Source organism: Suillus discolor (assembly GCF_016758755.1).
Source record: "Suillus discolor strain FC423 chromosome Unknown F5147scaffold_9, whole genome shotgun sequence".
Lineage (NCBI taxonomy): Eukaryota > Fungi > Basidiomycota > Agaricomycetes > Boletales > Suillaceae > Suillus > Suillus discolor.
In genome coordinates, this window is record NW_024541256.1 from 512,499 (window position 1) to 536,090 (window position 23,592).

The 23,592-nt window shown below is 48.4% G+C and overlaps 8 protein-coding genes across 8 annotated transcripts; 4 read left to right on the forward strand and 4 right to left on the reverse strand.

Moving 5' to 3' along the window:
• The first annotated feature begins 274 nt into the window (after window positions 1-274).
• On the forward strand, window positions 275-5,242 carry F5147DRAFT_834507 (mediator complex subunit 13 C-terminal-domain-containing protein). Its single transcript, XM_041443915.1, has 7 exons — window positions 275-749; window positions 819-1,122; window positions 1,180-3,290; window positions 3,342-3,583; window positions 3,644-3,740; window positions 3,792-4,436; window positions 4,487-5,242. Exons 1-7 carry the CDS (start codon window positions 395-397, stop codon window positions 5,074-5,076), a joined length of 4,344 nt encoding a protein of 1,447 aa, XP_041296644.1. The 5' UTR covers window positions 275-394; the 3' UTR covers window positions 5,077-5,242.
• Window positions 5,243-6,379, reverse strand: F5147DRAFT_677635 (uncharacterized protein). The gene is made up of 4 exons (XM_041436140.1): window positions 6,226-6,379; window positions 6,043-6,169; window positions 5,709-5,994; window positions 5,243-5,658 (listed from the first exon to the last, which is right to left on the reverse strand). Exons 1-4 carry the CDS (start codon window positions 6,318-6,320, stop codon window positions 5,312-5,314), a joined length of 855 nt encoding a protein of 284 aa, XP_041296645.1. The 5' UTR covers window positions 6,321-6,379; the 3' UTR covers window positions 5,243-5,311.
• Window positions 6,380-6,394: 15 nt separating this feature from the next.
• Window positions 6,395-7,199, forward strand: F5147DRAFT_630417 (Spt4/RpoE2 zinc finger-domain-containing protein). Its single transcript, XM_041432772.1, has 3 exons — window positions 6,395-6,569; window positions 6,621-6,729; window positions 6,795-7,199. Exons 1-3 carry the CDS (start codon window positions 6,447-6,449, stop codon window positions 6,914-6,916), a joined length of 354 nt encoding a protein of 117 aa, XP_041296646.1. The 5' UTR covers window positions 6,395-6,446; the 3' UTR covers window positions 6,917-7,199.
• A 25-nt stretch (window positions 7,200-7,224) lies between these two features.
• F5147DRAFT_677641 (uncharacterized protein) lies at window positions 7,225-9,990 on the reverse strand. Its single transcript, XM_041436141.1, has 8 exons — window positions 9,798-9,990; window positions 8,639-9,746; window positions 8,298-8,585; window positions 8,193-8,248; window positions 8,055-8,143; window positions 7,772-8,006; window positions 7,508-7,722; window positions 7,225-7,458 (listed from the first exon to the last, which is right to left on the reverse strand). The coding sequence occupies exons 1-8, from the start codon at window positions 9,897-9,899 to the stop codon at window positions 7,410-7,412; spliced, it is 2,142 nt and encodes a 713-aa protein (XP_041296647.1). The 5' UTR covers window positions 9,900-9,990; the 3' UTR covers window positions 7,225-7,409.
• Window positions 9,991-10,162: 172 nt separating this feature from the next.
• Window positions 10,163-12,700, forward strand: F5147DRAFT_430574 (peptidase M24). Its single transcript, XM_041429807.1, has 15 exons — window positions 10,163-10,411; window positions 10,465-10,596; window positions 10,648-10,654; window positions 10,708-10,781; window positions 10,833-10,917; window positions 10,965-11,307; window positions 11,367-11,482; window positions 11,536-11,625; window positions 11,672-11,691; window positions 11,744-11,989; window positions 12,043-12,079; window positions 12,129-12,163; window positions 12,222-12,286; window positions 12,337-12,396; window positions 12,452-12,700. Exons 1-15 carry the CDS (start codon window positions 10,240-10,242, stop codon window positions 12,503-12,505), a joined length of 1,536 nt encoding a protein of 511 aa, XP_041296648.1. The 5' UTR covers window positions 10,163-10,239; the 3' UTR covers window positions 12,506-12,700.
• Window positions 12,265-14,247, reverse strand: F5147DRAFT_751708 (amino acid transporter; the record flags this gene model as incomplete). The annotated part of the gene is made up of 8 exons (XM_041440196.1): window positions 12,265-12,695; window positions 12,746-12,796; window positions 12,849-13,205; window positions 13,258-13,468; window positions 13,518-13,589; window positions 13,642-13,687; window positions 13,738-14,026; window positions 14,074-14,247. The coding sequence occupies 8 exons, from the start codon at window positions 14,245-14,247 to the stop codon at window positions 12,564-12,566; spliced, it is 1,332 nt and encodes a 443-aa protein (XP_041296649.1). The 3' UTR covers window positions 12,265-12,563.
• Window positions 14,248-15,022: 775 nt separating this feature from the next.
• On the reverse strand, window positions 15,023-18,956 carry F5147DRAFT_677660 (uncharacterized protein). The gene is made up of 13 exons (XM_041436142.1): window positions 18,859-18,956; window positions 18,099-18,795; window positions 17,451-18,047; window positions 17,291-17,401; window positions 17,110-17,238; window positions 16,981-17,061; window positions 16,454-16,930; window positions 15,978-16,404; window positions 15,676-15,928; window positions 15,587-15,620; window positions 15,384-15,530; window positions 15,271-15,330; window positions 15,023-15,216 (listed from the first exon to the last, which is right to left on the reverse strand). The coding sequence occupies exons 1-13, from the start codon at window positions 18,909-18,911 to the stop codon at window positions 15,199-15,201; spliced, it is 3,084 nt and encodes a 1,027-aa protein (XP_041296650.1). The 5' UTR covers window positions 18,912-18,956; the 3' UTR covers window positions 15,023-15,198.
• A 1,857-nt stretch (window positions 18,957-20,813) lies between these two features.
• On the forward strand, window positions 20,814-22,138 carry F5147DRAFT_677672 (ADP-ribosylation factor family-domain-containing protein). Its single transcript, XM_041436143.1, has 6 exons — window positions 20,814-20,972; window positions 21,026-21,136; window positions 21,222-21,238; window positions 21,296-21,441; window positions 21,498-21,578; window positions 21,633-22,138. The coding sequence occupies exons 1-6, from the start codon at window positions 20,908-20,910 to the stop codon at window positions 21,777-21,779; spliced, it is 567 nt and encodes a 188-aa protein (XP_041296651.1). The 5' UTR covers window positions 20,814-20,907; the 3' UTR covers window positions 21,780-22,138.
• The last annotated feature ends 1,454 nt before the right edge of the window (window positions 22,139-23,592 follow it).

The window sequence follows — 23,592 nt, forward strand, 5'->3', positions numbered from 1 at the left end:
TACCAGTGTTCGTCAACGTTCTCCACGTTGTCGACGGACGGCAATGATAGTGTTTGCATCAGAAGCTGCTGTTAACCTGGGCTCGTGGTCATCGTCGCTGTGGCCGTTATGAGATATTATATCGTAGATCTCAAAAAGCACGAACAATAACTTCGATACTTGTCGTCCATACAATCATCATCGTTGTAGACAGCGACGACGCAATAGAATCGAGTGTAATGTGAATCAGTTTTGTAGTGATTCACTTTGAGAATTTTTGGTTTAGTGAGTCCGTTGAAGTTTGTAGTTGGCACCACGGATCAGAGAACCATGCAGACCGCGTAACCCATTGCTGTCCATCACTCTCGACGACTTGTAACTTGCTCCTTGACGTCATTGACGCCAATGAGCCTATATGGCCCACAGACCTGACACAACAGCGCCTTTACCAAGTGCCTTTACCCAAATTTCTGCGACGCTCACCACATTGGACAAGCTACTCTCATCCGTGCTCCCACTTCCCGCGAATCCATGCATTCTCTACGCGACATACTCACTGTCTGGAACAGCACCTCACTACGATGTGCTAGAGTCTGCACGGAGACAACTTGTTTCACGAAATCAGGCTTCTACCTTTCAAGACTCAATCCTTCCCTATGTTCACATCGATCGGGATGTGTCTACCTTTCATGCGTTCATTGTGGCATCCGATGAAGAAGTCGACAGCTCTCTGTCTGTTCTGAAACAGCTCAGATTCGATGATCTGATAAGTGAGTCTACGTACGGTTGTCGTGCGCTGTCACTAACCCTACACTCACTCCGCCCACTTACTGCGGCAGTATCAGAAACTTCGTCATTCACACCGCATGAGCTTTATCCATGCAGTCTGGCATGTGCAGACAGTCGTACCCCATGCGCATCGTGTACCGATTCTCCATTCATATCTACTGCCCGCCTCCTTCCAAGGAAGCCACTCCGACAAATATACGCTCGATTTATTGATGCTGTCCGGACACGTCTCATAGACTCCGTTGTTAATGCATCATTGACTTCCGCTCTTCGCTTCCGTAATGGCTTCCTGCTCGTATCCAATGCAATATCCAACGAGTGGGGCGCAGACTGGGAGCATCATGCGCAATTGCGGTATGAATCTTGTCCCTACCGCCCATTATTTCTGATACTGACATAATTCTTGTCCAGCCCGCTCGTCCACTGCCACCTGGATCTCCACCTCGCGTCCAATCGACTTGAGGTTCACTCCCTCTTTCGGCCCCTCCCACACGTCCCCCTTCCTGCACTCCTCCCCCTCCCACCTGGTACACCACTCATCCTTCTTCCTGCTGGCGTCCCTGCCTTCCTCCTCGCCAATTACTCAGGTCCTACTGCCTCCCTTGCCATCCAATTTACTCGATCTCTTGCACCGCACCCCCTCCCGCGCCCCAAAGACCCTCAATATATCATCGCATGGCTTGCAGTGCAAAATAAGCAGGGCGAAGACAAGGGCACACCAATAATCTGGCCCACAGCCCTATGTCTGGTTTCAAATTCCTCATCACGCAAGCCACTGTCACATATTCCAGAACTACCTGCGCAGCTTCAGCCTTCCCCGCCTCCACCACCTCCACCATCAATCAATGTCGGGACACCCCGTGTAGACACGCCGAGCACACCGTTAAGGGTATTAACGAATCACCCTTTAACACGTCGCCCTGCCACGGCTTCTCCATCTCCCCTCAGGGCTCTCCGCACGTTAACCCTCTCACACACTACCAGCCTGCAGAATGTCGCATCAGAGATAGGCGGTTATGTCGAGTCTGTCGTGCGTGAGCGAGACCGGGAACGGGAACGAATTCGCAGGGAGCGCGAAGCGATGGCATCAGTATCTGCCTCGCCGCAGGTCACACCGGCTGCAGCTGTAGTCTCTACTGTCCCCACCCCAGCACCTGACACAAATCTTCCACTGCATCCACCCCCTCCCGTACCTACTGAACAATCACATATCCATCCGAGTGTTTTTTATCCTTCCCCTGTAACTGCAATTGATCCCCCTGCTCCTCCCGGGCCCCCCTCTGGGTCTGAACCCCCAACACCGTTGCCGCAGACAAACCTTGTACCTGTCCCCACTTCATTTGACCCGTTCAACACGATGGACTCCACCTGGTCACAACCCGCATCTGACTTTATGGACTATGATATGGATCCTGCTGGTCAGCGTCGTCTCGATGTAGACTTTGCAGACTACGATACTTTCACGTTCACTGACGATGACTTCAGTTTCTTTGATCGTCCCTCGCGCCCATCGGATTCTGCGCCCGCACCACTTGCACTCTCACCAAGCATATTTGGTGTTGCAGATGTTGGTGTGTCCTTTACCCATGGAGTAGGCACTCAGCTCTCTCCAGATGTTCCAACGTTCACTCCAGCACCCGCACCCGCTCTCCCCTCTCCGACTGCCTCACACTCAGCGCCTTCCACACCTCATGTGAAGGTCACGCACCCGCCCTCCCAATTCGCTCGTACCTTCGACCCCATCGCTTTCGCTCCCTCTCACAGTCTTGCGGATGCCAAGTACTCCTCCGCTGGAAAGTTTGCTCTCCCCAGTCCGCCAGATGAAGAGGACCGCACCTCACCCTTGCCTACCTTGCATTCACAGAACCACAGTACAGCTTCCGCAGCTGATCTGCGTGCGCGGTACAGCGTCGCAACAGACCCGCGCGTCAGCGTCGTACGTCAACTTATCGGCGTCAAGCGCAAGTCCAAGTCACTTGATCATGGGAGAGCGCGATGCCGGCAATTCCTCCTGTCCTCGTATGATGACAGCGTCGTCCACGAAGAAATAATTCCTTCCCTAGAGGACGACGAAAAGTCTGAGGCTGTTTCTGAAGACGACGCAGATATGGACGACGAGCGTGAGCGCTCAACCACCCCACCTCCATCATACCTCCCTTTAGGTCCCATGCTCCTTCACACACAGTTCCACCACGCGCTTCTCCTTCCACTCTGCCAACCTCTTCGCCCGCCAGGATCGGCAGTTGCGCCCATGAGCCTGGTGCTTCCACCACCTGTGGCTGCCCACACACCAGTCTCTCCCGCTGCATCGTTGGAGAAAATTAACCAGGAGGTGGCAGCGGCAGGCGCAGTACTTGCGCGGGAGGTCGTTGAAAATTCTGTTTGGGCCCGCGCTTGGGGTTGCCGATATACTACAGAGGGTGAACAGGTTTGGCCCAGTGACATTCAAGAACTGGCGGACATTCTGAAGCGTGTGGATGTCCTTGACGGACCAGTAGAACTAATGACCATGTTTTCATCCGGTAAGTTTCTAATGATTATATCACATTTGTCGCTTAATCATGCCAATACAGATGGTGTACCCGGCGGGGAAAAGGTTCACCTTCAAAGACTAGACCCACCCATGTTTTCAGTGGGCAAGTCGGGTTGTGTCGTGCAAGTATTACCATCAGCATTGCGCTTCTGGCAGAAGCTGGGCCTCACGCCTCACGGTGGTAAAAGGGATGTGGTCGCCTTTGTGTTTCTCGAAGAAGGCGGCCTGGAAAAGCAGCATCAAGCTGAAGCCTGGCTGAACAAGATGTCTGCGGAATACAGTGTGAGTCCACTATTGATGATCTTCGTCTCGTTTTCAAGTAATCAATTTTACCTTTGACAGGCCAAGCAGCTTGGTTCTTTCACTCCTGGGAGCAGCACGATGTGCTCAGCGGACGGAGTCATGCCTCTGAGGCTAGAGAATTTGAGAAAGTCCATAAGTATGTTCTCTCGTGATCATTAATACGCTCAAAATATAACGCTCAAAACAGGGTCCTTTCTGCAGTGCTTGGAGTCAAGCAATGACCTTGTCTTCTATATAGCCATCCCTGACCTAGCGATTGGGCTTTCCTCACCCCTCCTGCGCGAAATCTTCAGTTTTGTTCAGCAGACCCAAGCCAAGCGCTCTGAGGCTCCTATTCTCTTTCAGTTTGTCCCCGAGCACCTGATTTCCTCCTCGGAGAGCCCTTCCAGTGAAAGCTCGGAGATCGATGCCCTCTGTTACGCCACCTACCGACGCATGCTCAAACCCGTCGAGCGCTCCATGTCTAGAAGATTTTCTGACAAGAGCGAAACAGTTGCATATTTCCAGGAGCAGCCCTTTGTTCTGGCCCGCCCCTCGAGTACTGTCCACTTCGCACAAACAACTCCAGCTCGGTCCCTTGACGTCATGGATCGGCACACATTCCTTCACGTTGGCTACCGATTTTCCGCCTGCGGAAAATGGTTATTTGCTGCGTGTGTTGACCAGCGTGGGGAAACTTATGATCTCGGGACGTGGCTGATACAGGACGAAATAGAGACATCGGCAGTGGTGCAAGTCTGGAATTTTGCGTTGCAATTCGCGAAGAGAGCTAATGTTGAGTGGCGGATTGTCATTGCGAAACTAGGGTCCATGACTGTCAGCGAATTGGAAGGTTGGTGCTACCGAATGACTCTTATATTGCCTTTATTTATTGTTCTGTAGGATGGAACGTTCACCTGGCCGCTGCCGTCCCCTTGTGTAACGATTTGCCCCCTTTTCATGTCAGCTTGCTTTCCGTTGAGCAAAATTTGTGCTGGCCTATCCTATCACACCTTAATGAAACTTCCGGCTTGGCGGCATCCAGACGGGCACCTGCGAAGGATTCCAAATCTATTTACGTGGACACTGCTGCCCCTGCCTACACCATATATCCTTCTACACGTATTCCTCTTGCCTCGCGCTCTTGTCAGGGACAGGTAGATTTGACATTCATCCCAGACAACGACGGCACTACCTCTGATACATCAACCATCCTCCCAATATCTACATCCATCCTCATTCGGTCTCCGTCCACACGCACGGCTTCCACCCAATCATCCATCTACATACACCATCTACATGCACTTCATACTCCTGGTTCTTCCCTCTCAATTTCAGATGATACCATGCGCAAGGATATCACACTCAATTTTTATGAATTGTCTGTTCTTGCAAGCGCGATGTTAGGCTTCCAAGAATACCCTTTACTGCCTTTTCATCTTGCTGCACTCGAAGCCATGCATCATTCTCTCAGACAGGAAGATATCAGCTGAGGCTTTGCCTCACAGTCCCTCACTTGTCTTTTTTGATTTTTTTACAAGTAGATTTGTCGCTATCTTGCTTTTTGGTAACTACCCTACAGCTGTTACATGTACCACATTATTTTGGTGGTAGCCGGGGGCATACCCTGTGTATCCTTACTGCTTACGTTCCCTCTTGCTTGCCTGACCATGTTTATTACTATGAGGTAAAAACTCGATAAACACAAATGTACAAATTCTGTGGAATCTACTGGGTCTTCTTTTCCTGAGCATGGTACCCCTTCGGTGCTTCCAAGCGCACAGATGACTGGAGGCTGGCGAGAGCTGAAACAGCCATCATGATAATGGGTACAATGATGAAGAAAACGACGAGTAAGGCGACAAGAAGGGGTGTTGAGAATAGTTGGTATCTCTTGAAGATACCACCGTCAGAAAGAGTCGAGTTGTCAGGAGGAGCGTATGTTGAGTCAAATTCGGAAGGGGGAAGTAACTGACGGCGGTAGCCCGGGTGTTCAAGTGGTGACCCAACGTACAAAACCAAGTGGCTCGTGAACGCTGCATCGATCTTCTCGATTTCGCTAGAGAGGTATTGATCTAGTGCATGATGTGTAAAGTTGATACACCTCAATTTGGTATGAGCTCACCATGACCCAACATAGCCACCTTGCGGAGTTTTGGGCTACCCTCTATTGCTGGCATATTGACGCATACGACGTGCTTGGAGTTCTCAGCAAGGTCTAAAGGACCATCTGCTGGACTAGCATTGGTCAAAGTCGAGCCGCAGCGCCTTGCCAGAGACTCTGTGATGTCCTGGAGGGAAGCAGAGGCACTACGCTTCACGTGAGGATACTGTCTTGATGATGGCGCAGTGTTTAAAATGGCAGAGAGTCCGGAAGAAGTGGGTAATGCACGAAGGTCAGAACTGCGGAGCTGCAGAATAATGTCAGTATCATAGCCAACTGGAAAGCTAGTACATACACCTGGCTGGTTTATCACCAGAACAGTATCGAAGGAGCAGGCACCTTCTGGCGAGAGAACACCATCAATTATGCTCACAGAATCTTCATAACGTAGATCTGGAGATAAACCGTTTAACACGGACGAGCTGTGCCGAAGTGAGTCCAGTTGGCAGTGACCGACTTATTGATACAGTTGACAAACCTTTTAGATGACCATGCTACGATTGGAACTGTGTCCGCGTACCCCAGCACACCGACCACAGGGAGCAAAGCCAAGATAGCAGCACGTCCAGCCATGAAGAAGTTACTAGTTATGATGTAGCCTGAGGACGCGCGCTGCAGCTCGAAACTTGAATTACATAAGCCAGGCCGGGGTGAAACTCAGTTTACCACACTAGTACTTAGTAGCAAGGCAACTGAGTCATGGCTAGTATTCCTCCTCAGGCAAGGTCCAAACAGCTCCGAGCATGCTTACTATGTTCTATCATTCAACATCCTATGGATTTTCGGAAGAACGGTTGTCCAAATTGCGAAGAGCTCATGCAGGTATGCCGAGATCATCGTAAATTCTCTCTGCTTTCGCTCATGTCTTGTCAGATGAAAGGCTCTCCTGACCGCATAAGTGTTTGCACCACCACCTACTTCGATGGTATCATCGCTGTCATTGACACTGAAGCTAGTTGGGTTGCACGATGGCAAAGGACATGTAAGTTTACCTTAGTGTAAGCTTACTAGATATATGCTGATTTCTGGTTGCAATTTGTTCTACAGCAAAGTATGTTCGGGGAATGTATGCTGTCCGCGTGAAAGGTCGTATTCCAGAAGACGTAGAAGCTGAACTTGAGTCCCGTGGCATCAAGTACCGTCCAAGAGACCAGAGCGATCAAGATTAGCATGTTCTTATAGTGTGTTGCATTTCATGTTGCAGTTCAGTTTTGTCAAAATTTACACTAGCTTCCTTAGTAGCAGAATTAATAGCTAGCATAGATCTTTGTTATACGTCGCATTGTTTACTCGCTATGGCCCATAGTTGCCGGAGCAGCGCCTGAGGCCTGAGTACTGAGTCGGGAGCCCGTCATGATAGCACATGACTGTTTGCCAAATTGCTGCAGAGACTTATCGCTAGCGCTTACAATGCGATAGTCTATGTAAATAAACTCTGTACGGTATCGCGGGTCCAGCAGTCATGAAGTATTGACATGGTACTTGGATCGAATCAGAACAAGAAGGTATTAATCCATGGCTTTCAACACGGTGGCCGATGTACATGGATGCACAGGAATACACTTGTAACAATATCATAATAACAGTCGACCAAAACTTATAATGCAGTGTAATGGATATATGGGTGATCAACAATAGTATGTCCTTAGCAAGCTCTTGGTATTAAAGCAGTTCATGAAGGACCTGGTCATATCGATGGGGCATATGTGACCTAGAAAAGGGCGTCAACGTGTAATCTAGCGTCACGGGTCAAAACGCACCGAAGCATATTTCTTGAGAAAATTATTTGAGAAAATACTTTCTCAACGTCCAAGACCTCGAACAGTCTCAATGTTTTATCGGGATGCGTATTAGGCTGCTTGGACTGATGCGAAGGGTGTAGGTCACAGTCCCTAACAGTCCATAAGACGCGACCAGGTGGGAATAGATCAGCCATTTGCATATTTGCCTCGAGAGTTTTTCGCATCGACAAAAACTGTGTCACGTGTCAATCCGACCAAAATTTGTTGAGCTGTAGAACTTACCCAATGAAGGTCATCCGATGACCCATCTCCAGCTTTCCATCGCCTGATTCTATTGGTGATGACCGAATATCCTTCCGTACCACTATTCCGCTCATTTGCATCACACAGCCAGAGGGCTGCATTACGAATGTCCCGGACAGAACCGAGCGACAGTCGGGACACAATGTCATCGGAGCATACAAACGATGTGACCATTTTCGATGCCAATCGGCTAAGCCCAGCATCTGTCAGACAACTAGGGGGATTCAGAAAATGTTCCAGTCGGATAAAATACATAACGTACGGAGGTCCTATACAATATACGGATACGCTGTGGTCCGTTGGCAGGCCACTTGAAGGCACTGTCAAGCAAGTTGCAGGGTCTGCCCACATCTGAATGAAACATGTCAATATACAGCAATCACAGTTTCGTCAATTTCACCATAGCCAAGAGGACCGCAACACCTGCTCCTAAACTATGCCCGCAAAGTATGAGTTCTGGTTTACAATCAGTTTTAACGAAGGTTATTGTAACAATCTCAATCACCGTATCCAGGATTGCGAGTCAATGCATCCATGACGGCGACATGGACTGGTTTGCCAATCTCGCCCATCACGCGGGCCATACGAAGCATCCCTCCGTGAACTTGGTATTTGGGCTGCTTCTCATGAGAAGTCGTCGAAAGAATAGATAAACGCCTGCGAGGGATCCTTCTACTTGGCCCAGGGAGCAATATGCTGTCTCCAGCGTCTTCCTGAGACGCGCTCGATGCAGGTTCAAATTCTACCGGATCGCATGTCAAATCAACAGCAAGCTCGTTGAGTGACATTGTGCCTGTAAAGCCATGTTTAGCCCAAGACGAACAGCTTCGCTCCAAATAAAGCCACCTCGTAAAACAAGTACAACCTCGTGTCTATCGTGGTCGGTCAAAACCCAGAACCTAGGCATCTGGCGCTCTATCCCAACAACAGCCGTTGCGCGAGCCCTCGCCTGTATATCTGGCTGCTCTACTGTCTCCTCGTGCACCGACCTTTCAAAAATTTCCTTGTCATGCTTGCCCATCAATATGTCCCACCAAGAGTACTCCAGATTATCAGAAGGCATTCTGGAGTTTCCTTTCAACTCATCTTCCGCTGCATTCACAGCGTCCTCGAGCTGCGCCTCTTCTGCGTCCTTTTCATTACGCGGGGACGGTGGGTTTGAATTGCGGGACGGCGATGTCAGAAGCAGAGGAACTCCGAAGAAGAGTAGACTTGCGCCACCATAGCCGGCAAGAACCATCTTGGAAAATCGTCGTAAGTTAGTCTTTAGCTCAACTATAGACTTTTGCGGGACATCTATGCGCGGTTGGGCCCATCTAAAAGATATGGACGATATTGACAATCTCGACAGGACACTCGGAGACCTGGAACGGGTATGAGACTGCGTGGATGCTTCTCCAATGTCCGCAGATATTAGTTGTCCTCGATGCCCCGGGAATATCACGTCAGACGTTACTCGAACTCGTGAAGGTGTATGTTTAAGTTGAGGGGCGGTGGACGGGTCATGAAACTGAATCTCGCGAAGGTATGGGAACCAACTCTGCTCTTGCCACTCGTGAGTGATGCCCTGCAGAGACACCCATGCAACCAAAGCTCTAGCGACCTCTGTTATTCCGTACTTTCTCCCTGGGATATGCTCGTGTGAGCCAGGATGATCCCATTCACGCTTTACCAGATCGATGAACGATGCCAAAGAGAAAGAGGCTTCGCTGCTGCCAGGGAAGATGACGGAGAGCATATCGATGGAGCTATACGCTGCTCGTAGGGAAGCTGATGAAATATACTCCCCGACATAGATGGGAGCAAGAGTAAGTCTTTCGGCGAAGGTGATAGCGCTCACGACCGCGCCTTCTAGGACCGGCGCAGCGATCTCGCTCCCACCGAATATTGCGTGATCGAGGGCGGAAGCAACTACACCCACGACACTGGACGCTGCATCTCGAGCAACCGAGAACTACAGAGTAACCTGAGCTCTGCACCGGAATTTTGGCATTATTCGGCTTACCCCCAGTCGTGTTGTACCCTTGACAGCGGTGAATGCAAGAGAAGTCGCTGCTGAAGTGAGGTCAAGACTTTGCCTACCAAACCTCTGCCAGTCATAGTCCATGATTAAAAGTAAGAACGAAGGGTATCTGTGAGCTGGGCAAGTCCATGCCTCAGCTGCTCAGGTGAAGAATAACAACAGTTCCAGATCAAAGGAAAGCCAATACAAAGCCTGTGATTATGTCGACACAAAAGATCCCAAATTGGACTCAGTAGTGACTAAAATGGCATTAATCGGGTGACCGCAGACGTGGCAGAAAAAGGAAACAGCTGACAAATTAAAAACAAATATAAACAATTCAGACCGGTATGAACTCGGCCCTGTGTGAACGTCATCACCGACATAAAAAATCGTTATACCAACTGGCAGTACCCGTTTCGGGTTCTGGGATTTAGCTTTCTTCATGTGCTCCAGCTTCCGCTCGTTGCTGCCAGCTCTCCGCGGAGTCACTGCTAGATGTCCTCCGTCACAAATCTGCACATCTTTGAGAACATATGCTACTGAAGCAGTACCAGGTTACGACCACAAGCCTTCACATTACGGTCAACCGCTCTTTCAGTCACACCCCCACCTACGTGAGCTTAAACCTTCTGGTTCACTTCCTACATCGTTATCAAAGCCAAGACAGTTAGGCCCAATGAACTCACACCTGGGATCCCGTCTGAAGAGTATGAGCGCCGTCGGAAAGAACTTATGGACAGCCTACCTAGCAATAGTGTGGTGGTTCTGATTGCTGCACCTGTTAAATACATGAGCGGAAGTATGTGAACGTTCTACTCTCCTTCTTCAACACTTTAAAACCCGTTTCAAGATATATTGTAGGACTTCACCAAGTCTGTGCTGATTGCTTGCCTGACATCATGGCTTCAAGTTACAAATACCGCCAAGGATCCGATTTCTGGTATCTCACTGGCTTTGAAGAACCCGATTCTGCTGTTGTCCTAGGTAAGTACGGAGTTGATATTTTTTTTTAGGCTTGGCCTTACCTTTTATCAGAGAAGAATGCGTCTTCTCGAGGATATAGAATGACACTGTTCTGCAATGGGAAAGACTCTGCGAAAGAGAAATGGGATGGTCCAAGGTAAATTTTGAGACTAAGACGGTGTCCTGAAACAATATCTTTTTCAGGACAGGCTTCGATGATGCTCTGAATGTCTTTAAAGCGGACGACGCGCTAACAATCAAGGCTTTTCCTGGTCAACTGCGATCCATGATTAGCCTCTACTCTAATGTTTATATTGACCTTCCCCAGTCTCCACGCAAAAATGCGCGTTCCACCAAGTCATTACTTCGGTACCTCTCGCCTTCTGTCAATCCTCGGTCGGAGTATGAGAGTGTCGTGGAGTCGTTGTCAAGCTCCCGGCGGAAACCTCTTGCTCCTCTCATTGCCCAATTAAGAGCATTCAAGAGTGTCTGCGAGCAACAAGTCATGAGAATGGCCGCTGACATTAGTGGTCACTCCCATGCGAAGGTCATTGGCTATTTTGACCATCATTTGTTATTCTGACGCGATAAATTTTCGTCTTCAAGACAATGCGCTTTACACGGCCCGGCGTCTCAGAAAGTGCACTGGCAGCTCATTTTGAATATTTGTGTAGTCTATCAGGTTCACAGCGCCTTGCATATGTCCCCGTTGTTGCATCTGGGTGAGTTATCAGCTTCTAATGTATGACATTGAGATCTTGAATATGTAGTGCAGGCCAAATGCACTCATCATACACTATACATCGAACAATCAAGTTGTACAAGATGGTGAAATGATTTTGATGGACGCTGGATGTGAATATAAGTGAGTGATGTCGTCGAGTTCTTTCTGGCGCACTAACATTTTTAAGCGGTTACGCGTCTGATATCAGTGGGTATTACTCATTCTTCTTCCAATATCATGTTACCCACATCTGGTTAAGCTCGCACATATCCAGCCAATGGATCCTTTACACCTCCGCAAAAGGAGCTATATAGTGCAGTACTGTCTGCGCAGAAGACTCTTGTGGGGCTATGCACGGAGGCAGAGGGATTGAGTCTTCATGACTTGCATCGAAAATCTTGCGACCTCCTCAGACAGGAACTGAAACAGATAGGCTTTACTCTCCATACAGGAGATCTGGAGAGAGTACTTTACCCTCATTTCCTCAGTCATCCAATTGGGATTGGTACGTGGGTTTTTACCGTTACTTTCAGGGGTCCTAATGCAGGGATTTTCTAGATTTACATGAATCATCATATTCAGACAGAGGAGAACTGTACGTACATCTCGTGTACGTTAGATATAGAGTTCACCATCTACACAAGATTGAAAGCTGGGATGGTAATCACTGTAGAGCCAGGCGCGTATTCTGTGCATTCTATTAACAATGACCACACTAACTCTGATCAACATTTCAGGGATATATGTCCCGCCTACTGCCCAGTTCCCAAAGCACTTCCATAACATTGGCATTCGGATAGAGGTTGGCTAGGATATCTGTATTCTCCGCAGTTTTACTGACATAACTTACAGGACGAAGTCCTTGTTGGCGAGAAACACCCCGTGGTTCTCAGTGTTAGTGCACCAAAGGAGGTTCGTCCTGATCTCTTCTCCTCGCCAGATGATCTAAATACGCACACATGTTTAGATTGCAGATGTAGAGGGTGCATGTCAGGGACTACTAGGACTGGAGCCAATTTGAGGCTGGAGAATCATATGTACATCTAGATCTCGTCCAACCTACGTGCCCCAAGATAACATCACTCATCCTCTGGATGATCGACTGTCTCATACGCCTTGAGTATCTGGTCCTTTCTAAGCCACTTTTCTTCAGGAGTGAAGTACCAGCTCAAGACAGCGAAAATGGAAATTGCGCCAAAGATGACGGTGGCCTTCCGCAAAGGTCATTGCACAAATTGATGGGGACAACTGTAACACTCACAAAATTGAATGTCTGAGCTGTGACAGGGAATTCAAATGGTGATATATCGACCTGACACCGGGTCTGAGTTCAAGTTATGTGTCATGGAGCGAAAGTAACGCACTGCAAATACCAGCGCATTGAATAAGACAGCACAAACATAGAATGGTTTAGCGTATTTTCCCAGCTTGAAATGAGAAGACTGGAAACAATTGGGTGTCATCGTCAAGCGTAGCAAAGCGATAAGGCCATATGCCGCAATGGTCGGAGCGGCTCCGGCTGAGACCAATGATGTGAATGCCACCTGACTGGGAATGATTGTACAGAGAAGAGCGGCTGCAAAGATGTAGATGACGGTAACTGCATTGCGAGGTTGTCCTTTCGAGTCGACAGCGCCGATCCATCCGGACAATGGTAAAACCCCATCTCTTGCGACTGCGAACACAAGGCGCGAGGATGCGACAATAGCGACGGTTGTGTTCTAGCAGGCCGACTAATGAAAATCGGGGTAATTTCAGCGAGGTAGTACGTACCATGATCAGGCCAACGACCGCAATAACAGTCATAAAGATGCTGGCTTTCTTCCCGAGAGCGAGCGCGTAGATCTGCACAAATGGCTGCGGCGCATCGAGGGCAAACACAGTGTCGAGGTCTGGCGTACAGAACAAAAACAGGATAGTCGTGATGAAACCCAAAACACCTGTTGCAATTGCACTTGATAAAATTCCTTTTGCTGCAACCACACTGCGAGAAGTCAAACAGTGACACCTTACGATGTTGTCGAAAATCATACCTAGCATTCTTGGTCTCCTCAGCGATGTGTCCTGAGGCATCAAAGCCAGTCAAGGTCCCCGCTGTGAATAACCTAGAATGGTGTCAGATAATTGGCTGATTACTGAAATTACAATTTGACATACAAAGATAAGAGCCAGTTCCACGCAGCTGGGGCTCCCGTGCCGTTATCTGCCGTAAAATCAGCATGATTAAAGGCATTGGCAGAGTGGACATCTTACAAGTCATCGTGAAGACATCACTGGCGGACCGGAAACCGTAGGTCTTCGAAACACCGATAGGCAACCAGATGAGACACAAGAAAAAGTCAAGCATCATGAGGCCGATGGAAAATTTGAAGACACCAGAATAAAATTTTGGCGGAAGGTAGTTGATAGCCACTGACAACAACAACATTCCTTCGGATATGGCCCATATCAAGGCCCGCCACTGGATATTGTCATTTCCAACACCCCCAGGGAAGTTAACCTCCCAAACGGCAAGTTGAGAAACGATGTAATTGGCTGTGGTCTATAAAATTGAGAATCAAGTCCACCGTCACCTTAAATATGACATACTTGGCAGTTGCTCGCGGTAAAGGTCATCCATGCGGTACATGCCCACCAAGCAACAAGGAAGCCGAAGAATCTGGCATGCTTTGGACCAGCACTTTCTGCAGCCCATAAGTAGATAGAGCCGCTTAATGGTAACGCGGAGCAGATCTCGGCGAGAACAGCGGCAGTTATGAACATAAAGATCATCGTAACAGCATATGATGACCTGTGTTAGGGTTGGCATGCGCGAGTAAAACATAAATCAACGGACAAACCATATCGCGGCGGGCCCTCCCGCGAGAAGCCCGAGGAAGAGAAAAGATCTATCGAAGTGATATTAGTAATAGCAGAAGCACTCAATGCAGTCACATACCTGACGCTTCCAATGAAGTTCAGGGCAACAAAACTTGCCGCAAAGCTCTCAATCAGGTGCCAGCTGCGATGTAATTGCTAAAACAGGTGAGATAGGATAGCAACCAAGGTACATATGGTCTCACCTGTTTATAGCCAAGTTGTGCCTGAAATCGTGAAAAAATAGAGTCAGCACAAGATACATTGCTCCTCGTAAGGAGTGGGAAAGCGAAGTGACACTGGGGGCTTCCCTACGCAGGTATGAGCGCTGTTCAGGTTCGAGCGGTATTATCTCAACCCCTACTGCAACTCAGACGTCAGTGACAACCCATAGTCCGTCCGGGATGGTCAAAAACGATTCAGAGTCGGTCAACAGTAGGGATACCCGCAGCCATCCAGTTTATCACCATACCGATTAATTCAGTGATGCCAAACGCGTCATTTCCTGCAAGGTCATTCCCTTCTGTCGTTGAGGAGTGAATTACCAGCTGCAGGGCGTCCGTGTCTGCGATAGAGCCACTTTCACTATCACCAACAACAACATCATCTGTCTTCTGTTCTCCAGTGCTGGAATGGTTAGACATCGTGGCAAACAAACTGGAAGACGACGAGGATAAAAGTACGGGCGGGATTCAAAGCCTGGCAGGATGGTATAAATACACTTGAATATCTCGGTTGCAGTTGTAACTCCGAAGTAAAATCACACAAAAAAGTTCGATAAGGAGCATCAGTTGTGATCTATGGACAGCTGCCGGCCCGCCGATGCGCCACCGTCGGCCCACCGACTGTCATGGATATTTATTGAACATTCAGATGCTGAGGTACAATGATTGAACATCTGGAAAAGGCAAAGCGATTTGACAGGCTTACAGGTTTGAGAGCTTTGATTAGGAGCCATTCTTCAGTGGAAACATCAGCCTTGAAGGACGTCTAGACATTGCTAATGTTAGCTTCGAAGTCCACAACAGCATGTGCAGCCAAACCTTGAGAACATCAATGCTCTGTCTTGTGATGTGACTGAAAAGTTCATTCTTTTCATCGAAGTGTCGGCCGAACATTTTTCCAGATTCATACACAGCGTGTTCGATCTTCACAGCAACGCCACCACCAGATTGAGATTTCTTGACAATCTGTGGGGCCAGGTTCAATGACACGATGTCACCGTAGGATAGGACAAAAAACTTACATCGAATGATTTGTGGTTGATCTCCAACGACGTGCTTGTCACGGGATTATGAGTAGTAGTACTTAGAAAGTCTGAAATGAAGGACTTACACCTTCCCAAGGTCGATAATGTCTTTCTTCTGTGTTGTCGGATCGACCGTGACAACACAAAGCGGAGTGCCCACTCGAAGAGTCCCATCCAAGATGTCAACTCCCAAAATAATCGGATCACGTTTACAGAAGGCAGCTATAATCTTCAATCTGCAAGGCCATACCGCTTGCGGAGCCGCGTCTCGTCGCTTTGCCTCCATGATGTCGTTGTTATAGGCAGTGAAGGCGTCAAACAGATGATAGATGATGTCGGCTGCATGGCCAGTCAGAACAAGCACCGAAGTAACAACGGAGATTAAAACCTTTGAACACTTTGATGCCCATTTCCTCGGCGAGCTTTTCTGTATCTTTGTCCACTGGTACGTCGAAACAAAGAATGACTGCGAGTTCCTTGGCCTTTTCTAGCATTGTGGCAGCGCGCATGACATCTTTCTTGTGTACGGGACCGATATTAATCCCCGATACAGGAATTTTGCTGACTTTCAAGAAGTCGAGCAACGCTTCGAGAGATCCTAACGTACTGGCTTGCACGCAAACTCCACGACCTGACTTGTCAACAGAGTTTAAAAGCGTGGTGAGGTCTGACATGACCTCGTCGAGTAAATCCTCCTCGTCATCGTCTGGCCCAACAACAAGGAGCCGTGAACCTGCAACAGCTTTATCAAGGTCAGGAGCAACAAGCTTGACACCCAGTGCCGCCTTGACTTCTTTGTGGTGAACATATGCTGACTACGAAGAATATAAGTTCCACTCTGGAAACACCAAATTGTATACTTGCCTTGATTCGTAGCTCGCGAAGCGGCTGAGGCGTTAACAACGCACGAACCTGAGTAACAATCGGGCCATTAAGACCGCATATAATTATTTTGTCACCTTCACGTAGGATACCGTTGGACAAGACAACATCAATTGTCGTGCCCAAGCCCTCTACTACCTTCACTTCGAGGACGGTACACTCCAGCTCCGAGAGGTACATCAAGCGATCACTCATGCGCTGCTGGGTAAGATTGACCAACAGCATGATCATGTCGGGAACGCCTTCCCCAGTGATAGCGGATGTAGGCACCAGAGAAACATTGCGGGCAAAACTCTTGTTCTCGTAGTATAAGACTGCATTTAAGCCCTGTTCTGCAAAGGCGAGGATGGTTTTTTGTACACGATCTTCGAATTCTCGTTGCACAGATCGCTTTTGCTTCGCAAGTGATTCTTGGAAGGCGCCGTCGGGTGTTTCTTTCCAGCCGTATAATCGGTCAATCTGCGAAACGAAATCGGAACCAAACATCAGAGAGTATTAAGTAGATCCACCTTGTTAAGGGCCACGATGAACGGTGTTTTTTTGTCTCTCAATAGCCTTAGAGACTCCAGAGTTTGTGGTTCAAGGCCGTGCTGGAATAGGGAATGAGGGCCGATCTTTAGCAGAAAATTAGAGCGCACCATGATATCTACCACCAAAATCGCGATGTTGCACAGAGAACTTCCGCGGCTACGCAAGTTGGTGAAGGATTCGTGTCCGGGAGTATCGATAACCAACAATCCAGGGATCTTGTATTCTTGAGAGTTGTCCTGGTATCATTGTTCAGAAAACAGGAATCGTTAGAACATTCAAGTGACCAGCCTTATTCATTACTGCAGTCTTTGTCTTTATGGCATCTAACGGGAAGTACGTGGCACCTATTTGCTGGGTAATACCGCCTGCTTCGCCTTCTTGTACATTTGTTTGACGGATCTGAAAGGATGAGTATGACAGATAAAGACATGCAAGCAAAACAACAGACCTTATCCAAAAGTTTCGTTTTACCGGTATCAACGTGTCCGAGAATACAACAGATAGGACTGCGAAGGTTATCTTTCTGATCTTTACTGTGCACCGTAGTGGCAGCCACATGTGTCTTAGCTGGTCTCACATGCGCCTGCGCTGTCCTTGCATCTGCTTGCGCCGCGTCGGGTAGATCCTGGTCGACTTGAATGTCCGTTTGGGCTTCTGGTTGTTCTGGTTGCGTCTCCTCCGAGTCAACACTTTCATCTGATTCATCCCCGCTGCTTGCATCCCACTCATCCTTCACACCGTCCAACTTGGCCTCCTCAGTAGCGGGCTCGACATGCGAAGGGGGGGAAGTTTCGAGGATGTTGTCTGGAGTTTCCGGTCTCGACTCAGGGGTAGGCGAACCTGTGGCCTCCTTGGCAAGAGGGCCCTTCTTCTTCCTATTACCGAACGCGACCTTCTTTGACGGAATACCTGCCTGCTGTTGCAGCCCTTCAATCTGAACGCCTGATGCAAGGAGGGCCTGCCGGCGAAGCTCGGCGGCTGCCTTTTCTTCCTTCTGTTTCTTCGTCATGTATCGACCCTCCTTTTTGGCCAGCTCAAGCTTGGCCTGAAAGGCCTGTAAGCAAGATTACCTTTGGGGCGAGATGTTGGATCATACCTTTTCCTTCTCTTTCTTCCGTTGTTTCTCCTCTTCTTTGCGCTTTGCCTCCTCTTCCGCTCGTCTCTCCTCCTCTTCTATACGTTTCCGTTCCTCCTCCTCTAGTCTTCGCGCCTCCTCCTCTAGTCGTTTCTTCTCCTCCATCATGGCCTTCAAGGCACTGAGGCCGCCTTTAGCCTTCTTTGCAGGTGCAGGAGTTGGGGCAACGGCAGGAACGACGTCCTCATCTTTCTTTCCTTTCTTCTTCTTTTTCTTCTTCTTTGTGTCTGTCTCACCTGCCCCTGCTTCTTCACCATCTTCTTCATCATCAAGTGCTGTTGAAGTAGTGTTATTTGCAGGTGCAGGAGGTAGCGGAGTCGGGGCAGCGACAGGAGCGGTGTCCTCATCTTTCTTCCCTTTCTTCTTCTTTTTCTTCTTCTTTGGATCCGAATCCCCAGCATCTACTCCTTCACCGTCTTCTTCCTCCTCGGGGGCTGTAGCAGTGCCATTATGTGCGGGTGCGGGAGTTGGGGCGGCGTCAGGAGCGACATCATCGTCGTTCTTCCCTTTCTTCTTCTTCTTCTTGGTTTTTTGGTCCGGCTCCGGGAACTCATCCTCAGCTTGTGCGGTTTCGTAAGCGGGCAGGCGATCATCACCAGATTTCCCGATCTTGTCATCGATAGCGTTATAGTTCTCCGCTGATACACCAGCAGTCTCCCTGACTCAGAATTCGCTACTTGAGACAACTGGGGCAGATCAACATTGACTCCAATAGGCTCACCAATAATCGTCGTCGTTAGCCTTTCCTTTCTTTCCTTTATTTTTTGGCGGCATGATTAATACGATCGCCAATCGCTTGTAGCAGAGAAGAATTTGGGCTGAGGGATGTAGACTTTGACATCTAATCAGCCTGTATATTAAACGAAGCAGGCAAGTAATTCTCACGTTCGTTGACTCTTGCCTCGGCATTATTTTCATAGCTATGTTTCCACTCGAGAATTGTAATCACGGTGTATGACTTGAGTCTTGCAAAGGTCACGATCATCTGGGTCATCCCAGCCACATTTAGCTTACTACAGGTAGGATGTCAGGCTGCGTCTACACATGCTATCTCACAGAAAAATAATCCAGGCAGGAAGGCGATCTACTGAACTTGATTTTTTGGGGTTCTCTGAATTCTCAAAGCCTGCCAAGCTGCTCTTTGGCGAATAGACCCCCTTGAATGAGCATAAAAAACATGATTTGACATGTCCGCATTGTCGTCAGCGTCCAAATTCTCGCCATATGGACCCCCGATTCTTCCTTGTCGCAGCGAGTTCTATGTCTGCTATCGACTATGCCATCCTCATGGACCGGGAGGTTTTTCCTTTATTATCGGTGCGCGCAGTGCTGATTCCGTTGGCCAAGCTTTTTGCGCGTGTGGTGCAAACACGAGTCATGTGGGCTCTCGTATATGTCGCGATGCAGAATTCTGAATCAGCAATTGAGCCAGTCATAACTGAGATGCTACCTGATCTTCGCTCACTGCCGACGTGATTCGTCGATTTAGACCAGTGTTGCGTAGTGGTCGATGAGGATCAGCAACATATGATCCCGCAGAGCAATGCAACCAATGTCGATGTTTACAAGCAGCAGTGATGTAATTATCACACCTGACGGATTGAAATTTTGTTGAGCTAATTTCATTATGTATCAACTTTGGCGCTGATCGAAAATCCTGCATGTACCAGGATGCCGGGATTTTTTTTTCTGGAAAACACTTGTTGAGAGTATGTTATTATTAAGGGAACCTTGTAAGTAATATTGATATCAACCTTCGTAGAATAATGCTGATACATACCAAGTACTACATTCTTCTATCGACACGGGTCGGCCGGCAATAAAATACTCAACCAATCATTGATTTGCTGAGTTAGTATTTGCCTTGACCTATGCTCTGGGTTGTTTGCAATGTTCTATGATGTTCCATGTGAGTTCAATTGTTCGTTTCTTTTGTTACATTGCAAACCGCGCTTGCATGCTGTCATTTATGTAATAACTTATTCGGTGGCTCCACATCCGCAAGGTCACGTTCCGCATAAATAACGCATTCGCGTTCTGCATCCTTCATCATTCTTCAGAGGCCTTGGGAGTGAAACAACCAGTCTCCAAAGCCCCGGTGCAGTCTCCGAATACTTGGTACGTGTCCCATTTTTTTTCGGGTGCATAAAGTTGTGTTCCAGCTACTCGGTTGTCGTACTTCCCGCATGGCAATGCAATTCGTGTGAGTTCCATAAGGTTTCGTGTGAGTTCCTTGGCCTCTAGAGAGCTCCATATGCTCACGGAGAGATTGACATGCATGCTATGGATGTGGGTGCATTTCACTGTGTCTGTGTTAACTCACTTTCCAATGAACGGATCCGGCCTGTGCTTGCGGAGTTGCTGAATTACCGATCACCATTCCGCCGGCCTCTACATATTCTGGACTTGCGATGTCCCTAGCTACAGGTATGACTCAGTGTGAGTGTGTCCCCAGTGACACGCAGCACGCATGTTGTAAACCATAGTATATGTTAAAGTATGTCAAATGACACGTCTATACAATATCAAAGACAGCGAACGCCAACAAAGTAGTCGAACATAATTTTAAGGTTTCGATCGATCCGAACAAATAGGCCGAGTGTTACGATTATCTACACCGCGATGCCGCGACGGGCTCGGGGAAATTCCCCAATTCGATAAAAAAGCAATCGATGCCGCCATAGAGTCCCAAAACGGTTCTGTATTGATTGCCAGTACTGAGGATCTGACTCTTTGCTCCGACGACCAGTCAAAGTATTACACCTTCACTATGGGCCTACTCACGATCATCCGTAAAAGCAGGCAAAAAGAACGGGAGATGAGAATTCTCTTCCTGTACGCCATCCGCAGCTCTCCGAGTTTATTCTTCCCACTCAACGACCGCCCAGAGGATTGGATAATGCTGGTAAGACGACTATCCTAAAAAAGATCAATGGGGAAGACATATCCAGCGTGAGCCCCACGCTTGGATTCAATATCAAAACGTTCATTCACAGAAAGTGAGCCTGGTAACTCAACTTGGATTTTTCTCTGCAACTGAGAGAATTCTTCTCTGTTTGATCGGCGTGATGCCACGCGTCACAGATACACTCTCAACATTTGTTAGTGAACAGACCCCCCTTATGCTTTTCTCGTGACGGAAATATCTTTGCTATCAGGGGATGTAGGCGGTCAACGAACGCTTCGACCATACTGGCGCAACTACTTCGAACAAACAGATGCCATTGTTTGGGTAGTCGATTCAGGGGACAGAATGCGAATGCGGGACTGCAGAGAAGAGCTACACAACCTTCTTCTCGAAGACGTAACATATGTTCTTTACGCTTGTTATTGACAGCAACTGACCAAATCGTGCGCTAGCGGTTATCTGGAGCTTCTCTCCTCGTCTTCGCGAACAAACAAGATATACATGGCTCGATGTCAGATCTTGAAATCAGCGAGGCCAGCTTCCTTACCATTCAGATGGCCTCGAGTGATGCTGATGAGTCCATCCAGGCACTGGATCTACCTGGCATCAAATCTCACAACTGGAAGATCTGGTCGTGCAGTGCAGTTACTGGTCTTAATCTGATCCAAGGCCTCGACTGGGTCGTTGAAGATGTGGCTCACAGGCTTTACTACAGCTCGACTAGTTTCGCGTAATGTTTTTTCCATCTCGCGCGCACGAAAATCTGGAAAATCAGCTTGTGAATGCGCTTCTTTCACTGAGACGCATAGACCATGTCGATTGAGCGCCGCATGACGGTCTAGGTCTCATTTCCGCAGCGTGCAACCGAAACCACGACCCTATTCCTTAGACGGCCCACATTATTTCCTTGCAGAGAAGGAGCGGGGGTGTCGGGCGAACGACTTGGTAGTATGACACGGCCTACCCGTATGGGTATAACTTTGAGAGAAGCAAGAATCCTCGACTACTTCCTTGAATTTATCTCCACGAACGGCTCATTTCAATTCCTGAAAGTTCAGTGATTGTACTGGTCAAAAAAAATATATATATCTACTGCGATTTCAGCGCTGCGTGTGGCATCCCTAACGCATGCTTTAGGTAGCAAGTAACCGCACACGTAAAATTGACAGGGAGTTAGGCCTTAAGAATTAACGCTTTAGGATTAGTGCATGAGATTCGAGGGTGCGTACTCTCAGGGGATACCGAACCTTCAGATTGTCGAGGCATCTTCACTAGTAAGACTCAAAATGTCAGTGCGCTTGCAGATGAACCAACATTCCGAGTCGGCAGAATGGCGCAAATCACTGTGGTCCTACTTGATTGTACCGTGCAATCACCTACTGTGTTTACCCACCCCATTGCATAGCTTCAGGTGGATATTCGCTTTTCCTGAATCAGACTAGCTATCATAGAAGTTCACACTGTGCATTACGCATTTATGAACGATAATCGGATTGTCATGAAACAGCTACTCATATCGTCATATCAGCCCGGATCAGCCGGTGCATAATCGTGCCTGGGTAAGAACCATTAGGGCATTTCGCGAGATGCACGGGCAAACTTGAGCGAACTTCAGGTTTGCATTACGAGAACATGGCGGCGAACGGTCGATAAATTGGACTCTCGAATTCAGTACATGGAGTGTAAAGACTGAAAACTGAAAACCTAGACTAAGACAAAGTGTACTGGTTGAGTGGAAACTCTGAGAAGACCAGACATATATCCAGAACATCACCAGAGTTCTTGACGATCATTTGGCGATGCACTCTGTCAGGGCCAACCTGGGCAGTGTTGAAGCATATTAAAAACACGAGGGATCATCTTTTATGGAACATCGAAAACTTGGCGGATAATCGATTTAGGCAGGAGGTGGTATCGAGGCCAGGGATGGCTAGGGTCACGGCGATCCATTGCATTGTAATGCGATGATCGTACTCCGTTGCCCGTTGCCCTGCCACGGCGCGCATGCGTGGCAAGTCCATCAAAGATGAGAGGCGCAATGGAGAGCAAAAGACAGAAGATTGGTCTAAGATGTGAGGCCAAAGTGCTTTGACTTTAGTGTGTTTGACAGATGACACCCTGGGCGACATAACATCGGTTAACAACAAAGTTTAGGCTTTCCGGGCCCCCGGGGGGAAGCCGGATCACGGTCAGCTGCGCCGGCTGGTGCTGACCGAGCGGAACAAAGCGATGGGTGAGCTTGAACCAACCTTCCGATGCGGTTGCGGGTACCTAACGAAACGTCATGGCGGAAAATTATGATGGAGATGATCTAACAGGGATAAGTGGCACCCTGGCAGGAACGTGGACTAACCAAGGGTCAGGACCCAGTAAATGCGTGGTGGAGCAAACAAAGATCAAACCCGATAAGGGATGGATGGAATGGAATGAGGGGAGAAGGGCCGTGTTTGCGAGAGCACAGGGAATTCACGGGTAGTAATGGTCCGTTGGGAGGAATGGAGTGATATCAACTGGGATCGGCGAGGTGTGCGAAGGGCTTGTGTGTGA

Bases quoted from the DNA above. Each gene is read 5' to 3' on its own strand.
- F5147DRAFT_834507 (XM_041443915.1), top strand. From the start codon at position 395: ATGGCCCACAGACCTGACACAACAGCGCCTTTACCAAGTGCCTTTACC. The intron at 3,291-3,341 runs GTAAGTTTCTAA...ATGCCAATACAG, and splicing joins AATGACCATGTTTTCATCCG to ATGGTGTACCCGGCGGGGAA. The intron at 3,741-3,791 runs GTATGTTCTCTC...CGCTCAAAACAG, and splicing joins GAATTTGAGAAAGTCCATAA to GGTCCTTTCTGCAGTGCTTG.
- F5147DRAFT_677635 (XM_041436140.1), bottom strand. From the start codon at position 6,320: ATGGCTGGACGTGCTGCTATCTTGGCTTTGCTCCCTGTGGTCGGTGTG. The intron at 5,995-6,042 runs GTATGTACTAGC...ATTATTCTGCAG, and splicing joins TGGTGATAAACCAGCCAGGT to CTCCGCAGTTCTGACCTTCG. The intron at 5,659-5,708 runs GTGAGCTCATAC...ATCATGCACTAG, and splicing joins GGTGGCTATGTTGGGTCATG to ATCAATACCTCTCTAGCGAA.
- F5147DRAFT_630417 (XM_041432772.1), top strand. From the start codon at position 6,447: ATGGCTAGTATTCCTCCTCAGGCAAGGTCCAAACAGCTCCGAGCATGC. The intron at 6,570-6,620 runs GTATGCCGAGAT...ATGTCTTGTCAG, and splicing joins ATTGCGAAGAGCTCATGCAG to ATGAAAGGCTCTCCTGACCG. The intron at 6,730-6,794 runs GTAAGTTTACCT...TTTGTTCTACAG, and splicing joins TGCACGATGGCAAAGGACAT to CAAAGTATGTTCGGGGAATG.
- F5147DRAFT_677641 (XM_041436141.1), bottom strand. From the start codon at position 9,899: ATGGACTATGACTGGCAGAGGTTTGGTAGGCAAAGTCTTGACCTCACT. The intron at 8,144-8,192 runs GTGAAATTGACG...TGTTTCATTCAG, and splicing joins TTGCGGTCCTCTTGGCTATG to ATGTGGGCAGACCCTGCAAC. The intron at 7,723-7,771 runs GTAAGTTCTACA...CACGTGACACAG, and splicing joins CATCGGATGACCTTCATTGG to TTTTTGTCGATGCGAAAAAC.
- F5147DRAFT_430574 (XM_041429807.1), top strand. From the start codon at position 10,240: ATGTGCTCCAGCTTCCGCTCGTTGCTGCCAGCTCTCCGCGGAGTCACT. The intron at 11,308-11,366 runs GTCATTGGCTAT...TTCGTCTTCAAG, and splicing joins GTGGTCACTCCCATGCGAAG to ACAATGCGCTTTACACGGCC. The intron at 11,626-11,671 runs GTGAGTGATGTC...AACATTTTTAAG, and splicing joins GACGCTGGATGTGAATATAA to CGGTTACGCGTCTGATATCA.
- F5147DRAFT_677660 (XM_041436142.1), bottom strand. From the start codon at position 18,911: ATGCCGCCAAAAAATAAAGGAAAGAAAGGAAAGGCTAACGACGACGAT. The intron at 18,048-18,098 runs GTATGATCCAAC...CAGGCCTTTCAG, and splicing joins GGAAGAAAGAGAAGGAAAAG to GCCAAGCTTGAGCTGGCCAA. The intron at 15,929-15,977 runs GTTTTAATCTCC...CTGGCCATGCAG, and splicing joins GGGCATCAAAGTGTTCAAAG to CCGACATCATCTATCATCTG.
- F5147DRAFT_677672 (XM_041436143.1), top strand. From the start codon at position 20,908: ATGGGCCTACTCACGATCATCCGTAAAAGCAGGCAAAAAGAACGGGAG. The intron at 21,442-21,497 runs GTAACATATGTT...ATCGTGCGCTAG, and splicing joins ACAACCTTCTTCTCGAAGAC to CGGTTATCTGGAGCTTCTCT. The intron at 21,579-21,632 runs GCCAGCTTCCTT...GAGTCCATCCAG, and splicing joins CAGATCTTGAAATCAGCGAG to GCACTGGATCTACCTGGCAT.